This window comes from Notechis scutatus, chromosome 5 (genome assembly GCF_049901735.1).
Source record: "Notechis scutatus isolate UNSWTSFEM ecotype Mainland chromosome 5, rNotScu1.2, whole genome shotgun sequence".
Lineage (NCBI taxonomy): Eukaryota > Metazoa > Chordata > Lepidosauria > Squamata > Elapidae > Notechis > Notechis scutatus.
In genome coordinates this window covers 37,082,676-37,101,862 of record NC_142013.1, presented here as the reverse complement: position 1 = coordinate 37,101,862, position 19,187 = coordinate 37,082,676, and the positions used below count along the sequence as shown (strand labels likewise).

Sequence of the window (19,187 nt, the reverse complement as noted above, 5' to 3'; positions counted from 1 at the left end):
TGTTATATAATAGTTACATTCAAATTACAAACTGTACTATATGTAAGAATATCTAAACAGCAAGTAAATATATTTCTATATGAAAACAAACAACATTTATTATGACTTGATCTATTATGAATTCGGATATGACCAATTACCCTTCATTAATTCCAAGCTATAATAGAGACCTATACTAATGCTAAATATTTTATTTTACTGTACAAGTAAAAATTTTAATCATTAGTTTATGAGCATATCAAAGGTAATACTTCTTCCAGAGCAACAGTAATATTACAATAAAGCATGCTTTTACTGAAAATGTATTTCAGACTTTCACTATACATAAAGAATTTTAATGAAACTTGTTAGCCAGGATCTAGAGAATTCCATATGCAGTGTTGATATACTGGGGGAACTGAATGAACCTGCATGAAGTGGATTTCCCTAACATACATAAACTTTCCCGAGAACAGCCACTTAAATAAATGGGGCAGATAAGCCTTAGGTGTATATGAGCTCTTTTTAGTCAGTTGATATATTCAGTAGATTTAGGGTATTCTAAGATATCTAAAATATGCACAAGAAACCCATAGACAAGCATACAATTATGCGCATTTCTACCAACCAAAGAAGAGCTAAATAAAAGATGTAAGTTAAAATATGAAATCTGTATTATTTTCAGAGATGCTTCCCTGTCTTGGACTGCCATTTGTCAGAAATGGTGTAGACTAGATAACCTACAAGGTCCCTTCCAACTTTGATTAGCTGTTATCTGTCTTTAAATTCTATGGATGGGGATGGTTGTGGTTATACTTTCTTTCTCCCAAAACAATGAGATATTATTTGACTTAACAGAGTAAAATATTACAGTAAGTATCCAATCCTGATTACAACCAATAGTCTAGTTTAAACATGAAAAAACGTTTTAACAGTAATATTTTGAAAATTGTAGATTTAAAAAGAATATGCAACTTACCCCCTTGGATTCCTTTTACTGTTGCAGTTTTCCCAGCATTATCAAGACCCACCATGATCAATGTCACCTTCCTTTGAAATACCAACAAAAAAGGAACAAAAAGGAATTAGAATGTTGCCTTAAAAAAGCACATATTTAACAACAAATAAATATACTTTCAATATTACTATCCAAAACCAAATAGCAAAGATTCAACAAAGATTTCATCTATTTTACAAAGTGCAGGTAAGTAAGCAGTTTGTAGCAAATTCTAAAACACGTGGAAAAATATAGGAAGGGGAAAGGAGCAGCAGAGAAAGACTTAACTCTTATTTCATTAAATGATTTGAAATGCTTATTTCCAGTTTTTGCCATCTAGGCTGAGTTGCCTTTTATAGGATGAGCTACCAAGAGACTCACCTGCCGTCTCTTAACAGTTTATGACTATTTTCTTTTCTATTACTTTTTCAGTCTCCTCAAAAATTTCTCACATAAGCCTTGTTCTCTGTAAACAAGGCTAATGAATAACTGAAGTATGCCTAATGTAAGATTTTTGCAGCATGGCCAAGAGAATAGGCAAAAAGCACCAAAAAAAATCTGTCATAACCTTAAAATGGATAATATTCTTATGTTTTGTTTCCCTCTGATCTTAAGATGAACTCCCTTACCCATTCTTATTTCCCCCCATATATCAGTAACACTTAATGCATCTAACTACACTTTTTAAAAATATATATGACATAATTAATTTAAATTAGAGAAAATCTTCCTTTACTTCATAATATTTCAGATAATATTTTGCCTTGGTCTGTTCTATGTAAAAATGAGTTAATTACAGGTCTACATATCTTCGTACTTGCTGTACCATCTATAATCTTCAAAGTTACTAAAATGAATATTTTAAAGCCTGGTTATTTACCTGATGGGTTCTCGCCACCGCTTTAGCCAGCTGCAGCAATTGGCCATCAGACTGTACATTCCTTTCCAACAGCCATTCAAAGTACCAAATAAACTGCAGATATGGTATGTTGACTAATTCCAGAATATTCAATGAAGGTGAACTCACAGTTGAAGAGATCAATTTGAATATTGCCTTATTACCAAAATAAAAAAGGAGAGAGTAAGAATATACAATAAGTTCTTGGCAACTTTATTCTTTCAAACCGATTTCACTAAAGAACTACCGGTACTTCTATAACATAGCAAGCACTTTGCTAAATTGAGCCTTTATTTTGTGGAGCCACATTTATTTAAACTGTTGTATTTACAGCAGACTGCAGCACACTCATCTTTTATCCAAGAAAAGCCATTTTTAGATAGTCATGCATATGAAATAATATAGCCATCGTTTTCTACCACATTATTTAATCAGGAAAGAATTGACTGAATATCCAATCAAAAATTGGATTTGTAAAAGTTACATTCAGCAAAAACAGGATATTCCCATAATTCCCAGAATATAAAATATTTTTATTAAAAAGTTAAAACTAAACAAATCAAAGGGAAAGGGAAACTAACACAGGTTGAATAGAATGAAAATAGAAAAATAGAATAAAAATTAAAAGCTTTCTTCATTATCAAATGGATAGAAAAGTGGGCCATAAATCCAAAGTATATTATTTTTTAAAAAATAATTTACTGTATTTAAAGCAGGCAGGAAAGAATTAACAGTGATTTAAATGCAATAAATACAATATTTCCTAGAATTTTCATACTACAGGCACACTTCTGAGCATGCACTGACTAGACAACCACTATCAGAAAGACTGGTAACAAGGCAGAATCATCTTACAATCTCCTTAACATAAATACATAATAAAGTAGGTCATTCTATAATAAATGAATTAAAAAAGAGAGGCACATCATAAAATCATTAACAGTACTATTTGTAAAAAGTAATGAAAGCTTTATGCATCCAATTCTGACATGTATTTTTTGTAAGACACATATGAAATATTGTTTCATTAATATATTATTCAATTAAATCAGATCTGCTGCAGGCTGTAGGCTGCTTTGTAGAATGTACCCAAAAACTTCTAATAGAGCATATGTATGTGGTTTTAAAAAATGCAGTTAAAGATGTAATTAACGGCACTGGAATTAGAACCAGTAATTATAAAAGAATAGATTTATTTATTTATGATTAAGGAACAGGTCTGAGAGCTTCATGGGTGGCTTTTAAATCGTACCTAAAGTTCATTCTGCAGCTTATTGTCTGAATGAACCATCTAATTTTTCAACACTACTTCATACAGGCTTAAGTGTTTTATGACACTTTATGTACATCTAATGTAAAGAATACAACTATGATTAATGTATAGATAATTCTGATTCATGCTGCTGACTCTCCTCAAATGCTACAGGTAAAGTCAACTTTCCTTCTTGATAGTGTATTAAACAGCTCAAATAATTACAAAACACTGTAATCCCTTATAGACTAAATATGCACACCCCCAAAAAGTGTTTTTTGTGAGCTATTATACAAAGTTAAAAATAATTGTAAGCTTTGGTGCTATATTACAAAGTCACTGCTTTTATATTCTGCGATGTGCTGTTCTCTGCAACAAAGCAGAATAAATATTAATTGCATTCCATCATCCATTTTAAATTCCTGTGTCATAAGCTCTAGACATGAGCGTGTTCACACGCGAGACCCACCGACTAGGACAGTTATTCAATGCCACTAAATCTTTGGGCTGGCGAAAGACTGTCGTATCAGCGGTGCCCAACAGCCTAGTACTGAACAATTTGGACCGAATTATGAGAACTGCCCTGTTAGAGTGATTAGGGGGAAGGAATGCGCCAAGCCTTCGGCCTGTAACAAGCAGGCTAGGTGCCTCCCTCGCCCCCACGTTAAATTAGATTCAGAAAGTTCTCCCGCCCCCGAGGGCCTCCTGACCGTCTTCTCGTCTCCCCGTCGCTGAGAAATCCCATAGTAGCCATAGATTCTCGGGGGCGGCACTTCTACAAAGTCACGTGACCGCGCTTCTTTCGCAGGTTTATCTCTACGTTATCACGTGATGCTCCCGGAGTATGCTTATTGGCTAGTCTCCGATAGCAACAGTGCGCAGGAAGGACGCGTAACTACGTCGGTCTCCCTTAGCTACGAGTGGGGGAACGGGAGCGGGGGGAGAGAATGAGGGAGATAAACAGAGACACAGCAAATGAGTAAAGGAAATAGCCAATGAAGGATTCATTGACTGATGGCACCCACCAATCATTGGTCCCGCAAGGAGGCAGGATTTAGTTTCCAGAGTGACGGACAGGCGCCTGGAATTCTTGAATTGGATTGCCGCTTTATTCCCTGTGCGCGTGCGCTCCTGCAAAGTGACTGGGGTGGGGGGGAAAACCTGTGAAGATTTTTCAAAACTATGTAGCCAGATTCAATATAATCTCATTCTTAAATAGTGCCAAAAAATATTTTGGTAGTCTACTGCATGATCACAGATCTGGAGAAGTTTAACATTTCCACATGTTTTGCAGAGTTTATGCACCGAAGACAAATTCCTTATGTGTCCAATCACACTTGACCAATAAAGAATTCTATGTTTCCTCCTTAGGACAACAGAGTAGGACCTACAGGACTATTGATCCTACCTAGAGTCAAGCACCTTGTAATTCAATAAGACTTTAATCACTTATTCTTGATCCAGTACTAATAAGTGATCCAGAAAAGCACCTTGCTACTTCTACTCTAAAGGAGTCTCATCAAGCAACATTTTTCTTTTTTCTTTTAATGATTCTGAGGTATTTGACCAATGTGGGGTCACAAAGAGAAGAGAACTTCTGAAGTAGTTCAGATGTCATTTGAAAAGCTGTCCTGATTCCTGTTTTAAGCACCTTCTGATTGAGGGCAAAATTTGTTCTTTTGAATCAGGCAACAAAAATAATTTAAGCTACCTTAGCAGTTAGATATTCTTTATTTCCCACCAAAAGCTATCTTGGTAAGACATAATTTACTATATTAGAAATGATAACTGTTTCAAAAATGTATGAATTTTACTTGTTTTGCTGAGTTTCTTCATTTGTTTTAGTCAATTTGAAATGTATGTCACCACCACTTCCACTCCTAGCTTGTTGAGGAATTATGACTTACATAATTCTATATGCACTATATCTATTTGGTTTATCTTAAATTTAATTAGAATGTCATTCAAATGGAATCATTTACAATAATTTACATAGTAGCCTTAATAAACAAGGATTGTAATATATAAAATATTAACCAGATGTGTGTGTGTGTATTTTGGTAAAGTAGATCTTATATATCCCTTTATCACAACCTTTGTCTCCTTTTTTGTTTTGTTTACTAATTTGATGGATTGAGATAAGAAAAGCTTGTACATGTATTGTGTCCTCAAGTTTGAACAAATGGATTTCCCTGTGTGGACTGATGTTTTGTTTTGTTTTTGTTAAATGGCCTTTGTAAAAACAACTATCCATTCACAATTATCAGACAAGTGTCTCCTATTACAGGAAGTATTTTTTAAAAAAATTGTGAGTATATCTGGTCACTTATCTTGGCAGGATTACAAAACTGGTTGCCCTTGCCTTTTTCCAGGACAATTTTTTTTCCAGTTTCCTAGTGTAACCAACAGAAGTCCCTATTTAGCTTCAGATATCAGCCAAGCTACTACTGCTAAGGCTTTCTGTCAGGTGCTAAGAATGAGGTATACACATTAAGTTCCAGTGTTATAGCCCATGTCTATACACATGAATCTAGTCAATTACCAGCCAGCATCAAATTCACACCAGATGAGTGAATGGAATTTGAAAGTTTGGACTTAAATCTTGTGGGAATGTAAGGATTCCAGGTTGATAACTATGCTCCCTGACTCTGCTTGTCCTTTTCTTATACTTTCTACAGTGATCAAACTTTTAAAAAGGCAAAGCTTCTAATCCGTGAAAGTATATGTCAATAAACTGGTTGCTGTTCAAACCTGGAGATCATGGATACAAAAAAAAGGAGCTCCATGCATCAACTATTCTTTTGAGGACCCTCCCTCCCCCCCCCCCAAAAGGCCCAAAATGGCTGCCTTAAGAATTGCAGATACTTTAGTGACTATTTCATCACACACACACCCCAAAAAAGATCAAGGGCAACTTCACCAATGGTCATGATTCCTCTAGCTTTTGGAGTGTAACATTGACAAGCAGGTCCATGTAGGACTGCAGCATTGTCACACAAGCCTAGATTTATCTAGATTTTTTTTTAGTCAATAGGATTCACTAACAGATGCCACTTAAAATGCCATGCAAATTTCTTTCTTGTTCTTCAATAAGCTATTTCTAGTCAGAATTCAATTGTAATATGTAATTAAAGCCAAGACTGAGCTAGTTAACATAGTAATTCATTTAAAGTCATACATAGCAATTCACTGATGTTTTTGGAGGATGGTCTTCAAAAGGCTTTATTTGCAAAATTGCAAACAGTGACACGTTTTCCAAAAAAAATTAAATGCACTACCGATTTATTCAGCAAAAGCAGTTGTCTTGAGATTGCATAAAGCAGAGCTGCAGTATCAGCCACAGAGGCTGGGATCTCACGTGCATTAAATTACGGTGGCTTCGTTTCTAGTGCACTGTGCAAATACAACCTCACGGTAGCCAAACGGCAGCTCTGATTTTGGAAGGAGGAACCAGTTGAAGGTGAATGCCCCTTTGTGCGTTATTGGCAACGGGCCTTGGGAAGAAAGCAACCAAAAAGGCAATTTCGCCTCCTCTCTGCCCCTTTCTCTCGTACGCACTCACGCAAGGACACAGACACACAGGGTCCTTTTGAGCAAATGGTTAGAGACCAGCCCCGCCGGGAGGTTCAGCAGCTTCTGGGTCAGTGCCATAATGTCCTTCCCTCGGCCTTCCTGTTTACCCACCGCTTGAAATGGACAGGACCGCTTCCAGGAACTGTCTTGCCTTCGAATGAGGCCACCCCCCAACCAGTCCTCGTTTCCCGGCATCGTGCGAACAACCGAACAGCAACTGAGAGCAGATGCCAGCATCCGCTTCTTAGCTCCGAAAGAAATACGCCGACCCAGTTAGCCTACTAACTGTCAGCTTCACAGAATGAGACTCCTGGACGTTATTTCCCTGCTTATTTACTGCCTCTTTATTACAACGATCGCGATCTCCTCTTCAGAGGCAAGGACGTGTAAGTAAAAATTGGTCTACTTTCCAACTTTCGATAGAGTTCAGTGGGGCTTGCGTTTTTTTAGTTAATTGAGTCCTGTTTTGTGCTGTCTTCCTCAAGCTGTTTTCAGGACTGGAAGAGATTGTAAGGAATAGTAACGGAAATAATTATATACCGACATATTGTAGTGTATAGCCTCTTCTGTGAAAAGAATTCTGTGCCCTTCGAATCCCTAGGGATGCAACTTGATTATTTGTACGTTTACTCAAATAAATATCACGAAGTTTAATGGGACGTTGTTTTATTTTATGGCGCTGCTGGCTTAGATGGATGTGGTTCCTTGTTGCCAGGATTGTCTGAGTCTGAGAGATTCTGATGTGCCTTTAAACTCTGCAAGATCTGAAATAGCTTTTTAATTTTCACTAAGCAAGTATCTTTTCCATCTCTATAAGCAATCATATTTGTAATAAGGCCAAACTACAGGAGACTGAGTAATTATCATTGCAATGACAGAGAAAGAGAAATTTCTAAACCCAGCAAAAGAAGGGGGGGCATTAGGGGTATTGTGAAATCATAAAAGTATTAAAAAAATCTACAATCACTTCTGTGATGAAAAGTTTAAACAAGTATTTTATGTAGAGGATGCAAATTGTTGTTTTTAATTATGTCTTCCTATAAATACATTTAAATAACACATGCAGCCTATTTAGAGATAAATGACCTTTCATCATTTGTATCTACAGTAAACTTAACTGAAAACACGTTTCTTCCTATCCTCATAACATTGTCTTCTATACATGCCCATCCTACACAAGCTTAAACCATGCTTAGCTTTTCCAGTCTGGTGGTAAAGTAATGTGTTCTTTATTCACATACAATTCAAGACAGACGCTAGATGTAAAAAAAGGTTAGGTTTTGTTATTCATTACCCTGAGGGGAATCAGGTGACTGTGTGGACTTGAAACAGATGCAGAAGAGTTAAGGGCAGCAGATTTCATGTCTGAATAGTTTTCTGCTGTCCCTAGGATAGCTGAATAAGCCCTTCAACTTTGCAAGACAGAAAGTTTCAACATCTTAATTTTAGGTTAAATTAGGAGATGAAAGCAGATTCATTAGCAGCCCACGGTTTCCCTCATTCAGTGTAATATAGTTTTGCTTGTTTTCCCCTTCCTTATTTCATTCCATAACAATTTTACAAATTAATTACGGAGGAAAAAAGAGAGAAATCCATGGCTTAAGTATGTTCTAGCAATAGAACATACTTAAGTATGCTCTAGCATACTTAAGTATGTTCTAACAAAGGAAAAAAGAGAGAAATCTTAAGTATGTTCTAGCAATCTGTATAGAAACTTTCATGTTTAGATACAATTTCAACATACTGAAGGTATGGAACATGTGACCTTTACAGATTTCACTAGGACACTGAGATACTTCATCCCATTATTTACCAGACTACTCGTAATCTTATGGTAATAAAGGACAAGAAGTCTAACTTCCACTGAACTTCCTCAGAACTGCTTCAGATTTTGCATGTGGGCCTTGACATATCCTGTTGTCAGATTTTTAAATAGCCAAAACAAGATAGTAAAAGGAGACTAAGGATAAGGATGATGGAGATGACAGCATCAGTTAGTGTCAAATTGCAGCAAAACCTAGGGTGATCTATTGTTAGTAATTGTAGAACAAACTAGTTAAAAACCCAAGAAAATTATATATGTTATATAACAATATAATATATATAATATACACATCAGGGAAGTATATGGAAGAATAACAGGAAACTGTCTCTAATGCTGTATGCTGGTCTGACCATGAGTGTGTTATTGTAAATAACTCTTTAGTAGTTAATTATAAATTATATAGATCATGGGCCAACTCCTACTTTGAGCTGTCAAGGAAAAAAAAATGTAAAGCCTGATTGAAGATGATAAAAAGTGCCTAGAATGCAGTTTTAAAGAATTGGATTATGTCTTCCATAAGTGAACACCTCACCCACTGTTTTGATCAAGTGAGGACTGCATTCAAAAAATGCCTTTTAATTTCCAATCTGCAAATAATGTTGAATTCATTATATAACCACAGTTTAATACAGAATGCTTGTGTGAATACTCTTTAGTTACAGACTCTGAGATTACCAAGTTATCAACACAACTAAATATAAGAAAATGTCCAAGAGAAAACTTTGTCCCCTTTTGTTAATATTGATTGGTAGGTCTAAAGGTGTTGCAGTTATCTTTGTTGCATAAGTCAAATAATACCGTAGGAATGAAGATCAACATCTGTTAAAAGTAAAATCAAACAGATCTTGCTTATTATAAGCCAATTAGCCTGTTGAGTGTTATAAATAAGCTTTAAGCTAGATATCTATGCTGCCTAATTGGCTAGATGAAAACAATATAGGTATAAGGAAAATGGGGTGACTTTGGATTAAACCCTCATTTGCCGTCTACGCTATGGACAAGCTGTCTGGAACTACCAGCATGCACAATATGGAATATTAGTGGACAGGGCTGGTGTGGAATACAAGATTCCTCCATATCTGGGATTATCAAGTGAAAAAGGGGTTTGACTTATGGGAATGACTTGCAACCGTGTCTGCCAATTTCCCCATTGATTTGCTTGTGGAAAGCCAGCACAGAAATTCACAAATGGCAATCCCGTGACTGGAGAAGGTGCTGCTATAATTAGAACTTCAAGGACCAAAGGTCATAAATACCATTCACTAAACTTGTCATAACTATGCAAAGTCATTGAATGAGTGGTCATAACTTGAGGACTACTTGTATACATATAACTTAATAATCACAGCTATTATCAGAAGTAAGACATCAAACAAGGGTATATTTTGTGCCGCTTGTTTCATTATTATATTAACTCATTGGTTGAAAGTCTTACTAAGCTAAATTTCCAACTTCCTGTGTTGGTGTACAGATTCCTTCTGTCCTCAGCATTGTGACATTTTTAGTTGACTGAAAGGTTTTGTGGCATTGCCAGAGAGCAGCTGGTACAAGTTAACTTGCTTGGATGGATGCTAAAACAGTAGACCCTAAAGCAACGATCGCCAACTGGTGGGCCGTGAGAAAATTTTGGTGGGCCGCAGAGAAATCTCACCCCCAGAGCATCCCCCCCAAAGCAATTAATCCAAGCTGTGCAGAAATACAAGGCTGCACCACCCACATGGCCCACGGGAACCCTCCCCACCCACTCACTCCTTACCCAGCAAACTTGCCTGCTAAATTGCTATTTTTCTTTTTCTGACCATCATCTGTTCTGCTGTGCCAGATTTAGATTAGCTAGGAAGCAGAAAATGGTTGGATTTCTCGCTTTCTAGCTAGTCTTTAGATCTTCCCTTAGGACTGAAAGTTTGCTTGCAAGCAAATTCAGTGCAGACTCATGGCAAGCAAATTTGAGAAACTGAGCTAGCCGATGGCAGATAGATAGATCACTGAATGATTCTGTGAGCAACTCAATCTGCCTGCTTTGCCTGATTTTGGGTAAAAATTGCAAAAATGGCTCTTTTTTTATAAAAAAATCAATGTTTTCATATATGGCATGTTGTGAGTTAATTTTGTGACTTTGCTTGCTAGCAAATGTTATGAGTTTGCTTGCAAGCAAATTTTATGTGACAGACTGAGCTAGCTGATGGCAGATAAGATAGATCTCTGAATGAATCTGTGATTCTGTGAGCAACTCAATCTGCCTGCCTGCTTTGCCTGATTTTAGGTAAAAGTTGCTCTTTTTTTATAAAAAATTCAATATTTATATAAATATTTATAATATTTACATACAAGCCATGCCCAGCCGTCACATGACCACCAAACCACACCCACAAATTAGGCCATACCTACAGAACCAGTTAGTGGTCCCTGGGATCTAAATTTATGAGTTTGGTGGTCCCTGAGGTCCAAAAGGTTGGCGACCCCTGCCCTAAAGGATGTAGCTGATTTTACCTTTTCACAAATTATGATGATCTTTTTTAAGGTATTCAATGATCTTGGGAATCAGGTGGTGTTCAGATTTCATAAATAATTGAATACAATAATTGAAACTGAATCCCGTGCATAATAGCATTTAGACACAAGCTTTGAGCTGCTGTTATCATAAACACTATGTAAGCCCAAATTGTTGGGGGCAATATGCTGACTTTGTAAACTGCTTAGAGAGGGCTATAAAGCTCTGTAAAGTGGTATATAAATCTAAGTGATATTGCTATGTTCTCTTATCTAATTATAATGTTATGAGAGCACTCATTGGAAAAGAATCTGATGTTGGGAAACATTGAAGGCAAAAGGGGAAGGGGATGGCAGAGGATGAGAGGTTGGATAATGTAATTGATGCAATAAACACAAATTTGAGCAAACTCCGGGATACAGTGCAGGATGGGGAGGCCTAAAGTGACACAGTCCATGGGGGCTTGAAGAGTCAGACACAACTCAGCGACTAACTACAATAGTAAATAGTTTCTACCCATATGGAGAATGTGAGGTATGACATAGAATTTTATATTTGAGATAAAGTAGAAATCTATAATACTACAAAAGTTGAAACAGTAATATTACGGTTGCTAAAGATGTAGATAACTTCTGTATCCTTGCTTCCATCTAGTAAAATAATAGGATAAAAATGTACCCTGTTCATGTCCAAATAACATTTTTACATCAAGAAATAAAAAGGAGATTGATTGTACTTCACAAAAACTCATAGGTTGTAATACTTGTATTAAGCTTTAAGGTGCTACATTTTAGATGCACAGATATTCTCCCTCGCCCTCCCTGAGTAACATATGCTGATGAAATTTCTCCTTGGAACATTTAAAAGCTATGGAGTGTTATCAAGATCTGGATTTAGTAACATTAAAGCCTCTCGAGGGATTATGTATGCATTGATTCAAATTCTTTCTCTGAACTTTAGAATCAAAAGGATTTTCTGCTCTGTTGTTTACTATGATAGGCAAAATAACTCACCAAAGGGAGAATTGCTGAAATTCTTAGTTCCTTTCTGCCAGTTTTAGCACTTTCAGAAGAAAAGAGGTCTATTTTTGTGACAACGAATAAACAATAAGGTTGCCTGTGTTTTACTGATTTGAAAAATGCACATTCTGCATCTAAATTACTTCATTTGAAACAATATTTTTTTTAATCTTAATGCCTGTAAGCAACAGAACTATATAGAAAATAATTATTTCTATTAAAAACAATTTCTAATAAAATAAGGTTACAAACCTCTATATAATTACTAGCAAGTCATACTTTGTGCTGTGTAATACAGCACAAACAAATGCATACATGCCAGAGATGTGGTGTGTTTACCTCTCTGACTCCAGAAATGAACGAGTTTCTCTTCCAATAATTGCTCTTTTACCTTTCCACAAGTCTTGGAACAGCCTGTTTGATGAATACTACTACCACCTATTTTCCTCCAGATAAATGCTCCCATGAGTAAAGGGAAGTGGTCATCAGTTCTCCTTCTGTAGCTAAACTGAGTACAAGAATGCCTGAGCTCCTTGAAATGCTTTCAAAATGAGAGTCACAGATTCAGTCAGAATTCAAATCTTTATTACGTATATTGTGTTTGCAATAACTAAAGAGGAATTTAGAAAAGGAAAACAGAAAAACAAAAACAAAATAGGAATGATAAAGAGATTTTCTCAACTATGGCTTCTTCAGCCAAGAATAAATTTAACAAAATATTTTAAAAGTTTAATAAATACATTATAACTAGATCATTTCATGAGCCGTAGTGACTCAGTAGTTAGGATGCAGTACTGCAGGCTACTTCTGCTGCCTGCAATTTGGCAGTTTGAATTTCCTCAGGCTCAAGATTGACTCAGCCTTCCATCTTTCCGAGGTCAATAAAATGAGGACCCAAATTGTTAGGGGCAATATGTTGACTCAGTAAAGTGCTTAGAGAGGGCTGTAAAGCACTGTAAAGTGGTATATAAGTGTAAGTGCTATTGCTAAGTTCTATTTCTCATAAAACAAAACCTAAGTATTCTACATCTATATACACTATTCCCTAGAGCTGTGGTTCTCAGCCTGTGGTCTGCAGACCCTTGGGGGCCCATGATGTCATCAGAAGATGTCTGTGAAGGCTTGAAGAAATGTTAAGATTTAAATCTTGAGTTAATTCTTGGGGGTCTGTGGCCATGATCCACATTGACTATGCCCAGAAAAACTACTATCAACAGAAAAATAATGATTTTGATATAGCATACATACAGCATGGTGTTTGGGTTCAGGATTTTTATGCAATAAGGTTTCATGCAAAATTACACTTTTAACACCATGGCACATTTATGACACTTAGTACTTATGTAAACTAACACAAAGGGCTATACACATTCTACTGAAAATGGTGATTGATTATGGCATTTATGCATATAGCAAATTTAAAGACTGCCTGAAGTGCTCTTTTTTAAAAAAAATCTGCTCAAGAGGGAATGCAGAAGGACATGTCTTAAAGGAAGGAGCATTTGTGTGCAAATAAATTTGGGTATACTTAAAAATAGCAAAATAAGAATCGTATTGATTCAAGAAGGAAAATAAGCCAAATTCATAGTTTGATCTTAACCAAGTGCTATTCATATAAATTATCATAAAAGACAAATGTTTGAGTTCTCTGGCGTTCATCATCACAGATAGTATTGAAAAAAGCAGAGGTGGAATTCATATAAGTATTCAAGAAACAGGCCAAAGTCTGCAGGGATTCTTGAGAATAGAGGATGAGCTATATAAAGGAATTACTATATCCACTTCGTAAATTTAAAAATATTCGCTTATAAGACGTATTCTTAATAATTTAACCTAACGTAGCTATAGTGAATTTGTGGAATTCTGTGTTTTCATATTTTTTTAGTTGACTTAGGAAAAGACACAAGAAAAGGTGGTTAATACAAAATGTTTGCTTTCATTTAGTTTTATCTCAGAATCATGCTTCAGAATTTTTGGTCAGAAAACGTCGTGCAAATTCTTTTGTGGAAGAAAGCAAGCAGGGGAATATGGAGAGGGAGTGTATTGAAGAATACTGCAATAGAGAAGAAGCCAGGGAAATCTTTGAAAATAACCCCGAAACGGTAAGAGCTCTCTGACCTTTGGTGTTTTGTTCCCCTAAATTAAAATAATCATGGCAGAAAACTCATCCTCATTTTGTCCTAATCATGTTACACAAATTTATCCATTTTTAATATTTATCCTTGTGATATTGGGGTCACCATTGTTGAAGCAATCAAAAGTCATATTTCATTTTTTTCAATTTGAAATTAGCAGTTTTCTTCTTCTTCTTACATTGTTTTCTGTGGACCAGAACTGGGATGCTTCATTGTGATTGCTAGGGGGGAGTTCATGGGGACTGTTGTGAGCCTAGAATGCCCCTTTGGTCCATGGGCAATTTTCTGCAGAGCTGTTCTGGTTCTTACAAAACAGACCACCCATAAGTTCTATGGCATTGCAACGAAATGGGTTTCAGTGAACAGATTATAATTGTGAAATATCTGAACACTGTTTTTAGTTCATACATTTTCAAAATGATAGTTTGTTACATCCATTTATTTATGTTAAAAAGCACAGATAAAGCTTATAATATTTAATAACATAAAATATAGAAAATTATGTTTTATAACCTTAAAGTCCAGCTATTAATCAAGTCATTATTTTAAACAAACCATATGTACTTCTTATCAATTCATATACATTCTAATTCATTTCTTTTTTTAAAAAACAGGATTATTTCTATCCCAGATACTTAGGTAAGTTTACTTTTTTTTAAAAAAAAACTGTTATATTTAGTAACAGAGGTTTTTTAATGAAACTTAAAAACATCAACAATTTTTATTGTAGCAAAAATTTGATTATTGCATTATTGATTTATTGAATTAATTAGTGCTGATTTTATGATCCAATTTTTGTTTTTACAGTTCCAGTATTGACTGTTATGAAAGTCCCATGCCTGGCACAAAATGGCACCTATATATATTAAGGAAAGAAAAAAGTGTCATATAATATCATTTGTTATCTAGTTGGGATGGCACTGTAGAGTCTGATCTAAAACTACAGTATTTTGGAACACTTGCTGAAACCAAAAGCATATTCTTTGCAATGTGATTCTGTTCATTTCTGTTACAAAAGTTTAGTTAACTCCCATTACTAACTTGTTAATGTATTATTTAATCAACACTTCATTATCTAGTTATATAATTTTGGTTGAAATAAACTATAAAGAAGAATATCTTCTTTATAATTTTATCAGCTTTCTTTATCACATAGAGTGCAGCACAGATGTATCCTTGAACAGTTTTATTTTTCTATAATCAAGACTTTTCTTTGTTTCTCTGTTACTTTAATATGGGCACGTATTTCTTCAATATGAACCAATGGCAGTAGCTTAGCAGTTTAATATGTCACACTATCACACCAAAACGTAAGCCCTGACAGCAAAGGAAGAGCGCAAATGACTGTGTGGGGCCTGAAAAATGGCGGAACATAGAGCCTAGTACATTTCTGAGCTGAAATGGGCATACCAGGGCCTGGTAGAATTGATGCTGTTCCATGCAACATCTTTGCCTTTGTTACATATTTTGGACAACAAATAGACTCATGTGATTATTTCTATTTTTACAATACTAAATAAATAATACAAATGACAGTCAAAATAGACTTATTTGTATGATTTTATTTCCAAGAAGAATTAAATTTTCTAGGTATACCCCAAGTAAAAGTAACTGCAATGTTGATTTTTTGTTCCTTCTCTCAATCTGTTGTTTTTGCAGAGATGGGTTAATTATTAGTGGAGACATTAGCATATACAGAGTGTGAAGTATCAGGATTATAATAAGGTGTATAGAACAAATGAATAGGCTTATAGTTCAAAACCTTCTAATTTATTATAGTAAAGCTATGAAGCCACAATGAAAAAAAAATAAGGCTACTTCCATATATCAAATGGAAGTTATATTTATTCTGCCATCAATTTATATTTTTGTTCCTTTTTTAATGTTTGATTGAAGTAGAAGATTAGAAGTGACCCTCTTTTGCATCTCTTGTTCTGGTAACAGCCAGATGTGCTTCAGAGTATTAGCTTTTCACCATGTGAAATTAAAATTATCTGCATTCATAATAAAACTAAAAGATATAATATTGTGTAAATGCTGGCCAAATAAAAAACCCAGCTCAATTTTTACAGAGTATAAGAAACTCTCTTTGAACTCCTTGGTGGCCTTGGTTTTGTTATCATTTTTTCAATTCCTTTTTGTCAGAAATTGTCAAAAAACTGACTGAATTGTAGAACAGCATTGTAAATTTCATGGTCCATTAAATCTCAGCATCAAACTGTTCTCTGTAAAGAAAGAAAAACTGATTAAACTTCTTCATTCATTTAAATAATACATTTAAAAATGCACATTTCCACAACTTGAATGAGAAGGTATATAGGCCAGGAAGCCCTGCACCATGTGATGTTGTTTTTAGTGGTGATTGCATGTCAATAAGCAGCTGCTTGATGCTTTCACAGACTGTCTGGCTTTATTCAGAACTGGAATTTTCAGAGCGCCATCACTGACTCCAGATTCTCCAGCTGATCTGCGGTCCTGTGTAACAGGTAAGATTTCTTACACATTTTATACTTTCTGAATTAAGATGGAAACTATTATGTAAAAGAATTGCAATTAGTAATGCAATTGATTGCATCGATATACTGTATTTACCTAGTCCCTGTGCAACAGTGGGAAGTATTTATTTTAATATTTATTTTAATACATGCATGAAAAGTCTATGAAAGAAATTGGTGGGGAACAACTTGAGTGAAGTTCTTTTGCTTTTGACTTTTCTTCTTGTAAAGGGTTTCTTCTTGTATCTAATGATGAAATTATATCCTGGTTTTCCTTCATATTACATAAGGAAATTGAAAAGATCCAAAGAACAATTTATATTTTTATTCTTCAGTAACTGTTTCTGTCTTTTATTCACGAGAACAGATAAGGCCTAAAGGGAATCATTTTTAATTGTCTTACCTGAGGACTGGACTGCTGCACTAAAGTTTGTGCAATCTCAAATTAAAATTGTGTTCTTAATTCATTCTTCCTTGATGTGTTCTGTATTGTCATTAAATACTCTGGGGATGGAATCAGTGATAAGCATGCCTGAGCATGTTATCTTGCTAAATAGTCTCTAGTGAGAGTCAGTTCTCTGCTTGATGTTCATTTTTTCCTCAATTGTGCTTGTGTCATAGCCCAATCTATTGGGACAACAGGAAAAATAAAGCAAACACAAATCTAAGAATTGATTACTAAGGCACCTCTAGCTTAAACATTTTGTAATGAAACAAATTTGCTTGTAGCCTTAGCAGAGCACTTGACAAGTACATTTTGTATGACTCCATGCTGCCGGTTAACACAGACTGAATTCACTGAGCCAAAATGTGGTTTCTTTATTTTCGGCATAATCTACAAATACATTGTGGTTTGATGACTTCTCTAGGAAAAAGGATGTCTGAGAATTCTCTTTCACTCAGCTTTGTCACAAAGGATCCATTAGGCTAAAGTAGCATGGACTTTTTATTTCATTTCTAGCTGGTTTAATCACTAAGACCAGTCCTGGGCAAATACTTATTCATATAATATGTGTTTTTTTCAAACTTGGCAACTTAAGATGTGGGGACTTCCATCCCAGAAATTCCTAGCGAGTCAGCAAGTCCACTTACCTCAAAGTTGCCCAGTTTGAAAACATAGATATAAGGTATGTTCTAGCATTCTTTCAGTTCATTTGTTGTACTTTGTAAGGGACTTTCTTTGATAAGAGTTTAGGATTTTCACTTGAACAGAATGTTTAATATCCTGGTGTGACATTTGATTTTAAACACCCACAGGATACCTTACATTACCTAGTTCAAATTGCTAGTTTGATATATAAAATCTGAAATGATTTGTGCCACAAAGGAACTACTTTGCTTATATAATCCTGCTGAGGGAATTCTGCTGTTGATAACTATCATTAATTGAAATGGAGATATCAAGGACAAACAACATCTTTCTTAGTGGTAGCAATTTTGCCTCCCTGATTTTCTCCATGCAGAGGTTTAAACAAATTTTCTGCCAAAACTAGCTAGTACTAGTGAAAAAAGAAAGAAAGAAACCTTTTCTGCCAAACTTTTTGATTAATTGAGTTTATATGGAGAATAAGAACAGATTATTTATTTGGTATTATGTTTTTACTCAATAAAATATTTTATGAGATTTTAAAATGTTAATTTTATAAATTGTGATAATTCTGTAATTACATAGAAAATTTTATAAATAAATTCAGTAAATGGGCAAGCATTCACTTACAAAGAGATCAGAAGTTTATTCTGCATTGCATCTGAGACCAAGATGAAAGTCCAACAAAAATTTAAATTGCATCTGTAGGATGCAATGACTTTTATCTTCAGTCATTGAAGTCCTTTCTTTTTTAGGATGAAAATGAAGAAACAGAATTAAAAGAGAGCTGGTTATAATATTAGCACTTTTCTGATTCTGTAATCTTCCTACAGTAATACCAGACCAGTGTAAACCTTTGCCATGCAATATGGAGGGTTATGAAGAATGCAGAGATGGACAAGCCACATTCACATGCATTTGTAAACCTGGATGGCAAGGAGAGAAATGTGAAGAAGGTATGGTCACTAAACTGATAACAGGGCATATCTTTTCATCATATATTTTCATGTAGAATATACATGTGTAAGTTCAGCATATGACAGTAGATTGTTTTTTTCTTCGCCACCAGATATAAATGAATGTGATGACCCTATAAATAAAAATGGAGGATGTGATCAAATTTGTGTTAATTTTCCTGGAAGCTACCGCTGTTACTGTGAAGATGGTTATTATATACAGTCAAATAAAATGGGCTGCAAGGGTAAGGAAAAAGTCAGAAAGTACAAATGACAACACACTGGAAACAAAAGCTCAATTTATATTATGAAATAAGACAAAAAGGCCAAATTGTATCAATCATAGTGCCCATGGCTATACAAGCAGATTTCAGTGCACCTTGTTTGAACATTAAATGGGAACATAGGAAACTTTCATATTGAGTGAAACTAAGGTTGTCAACAACAGCACTCCAGCTTTCAGACAAGATTTGTACCAGT

The 19,187-nt window shown here is 35.1% G+C and overlaps 2 protein-coding genes across 4 annotated transcripts in view; one reads left to right on the top strand and one right to left on the bottom strand.

The window, feature by feature from the left end:
- Positions 1–3,911, bottom strand: part of ARL13B (ARF like GTPase 13B) — a 42,395-nt gene extending 38,484 nt beyond the window's left edge. For 2 of the 3 annotated variants that reach the window (XM_026664014.2, XM_087966572.1), the window contains exons 1-3: positions 3,837–3,911; positions 1,857–2,030; positions 959–1,029 (exon numbers count right to left, since the gene is read on the bottom strand). In XM_026664014.2, coding sequence (XP_026519799.1) covers positions 959–1,029; positions 1,857–1,915 — 130 coding nt within the window. In that variant the 5' untranslated portion in view covers positions 1,916–2,030; positions 3,837–3,911. Of the gene's footprint in view, positions 1–958; positions 1,030–1,856; positions 2,031–3,595 lie in introns of all 3 variants that reach the window. The other variant, XM_026664011.2, reaches the window with a different exon arrangement.
- Positions 3,912–6,663: 2,752 nt separating this feature from the next.
- Positions 6,664–19,187, top strand: part of PROS1 (protein S) — a 28,945-nt gene continuing 16,421 nt past the window's right edge. Inside the window, exons 1-6 of the mRNA XM_026664010.2 lie at positions 6,664–7,085; positions 13,979–14,136; positions 14,784–14,808; positions 16,569–16,655; positions 18,585–18,707; positions 18,821–18,952. Coding sequence (XP_026519795.1) covers positions 7,001–7,085; positions 13,979–14,136; positions 14,784–14,808; positions 16,569–16,655; positions 18,585–18,707; positions 18,821–18,952 — 610 coding nt within the window. The 5' untranslated portion in view covers positions 6,664–7,000. The remainder of the gene's footprint in view (positions 7,086–13,978; positions 14,137–14,783; positions 14,809–16,568; positions 16,656–18,584; positions 18,708–18,820; positions 18,953–19,187) is intronic.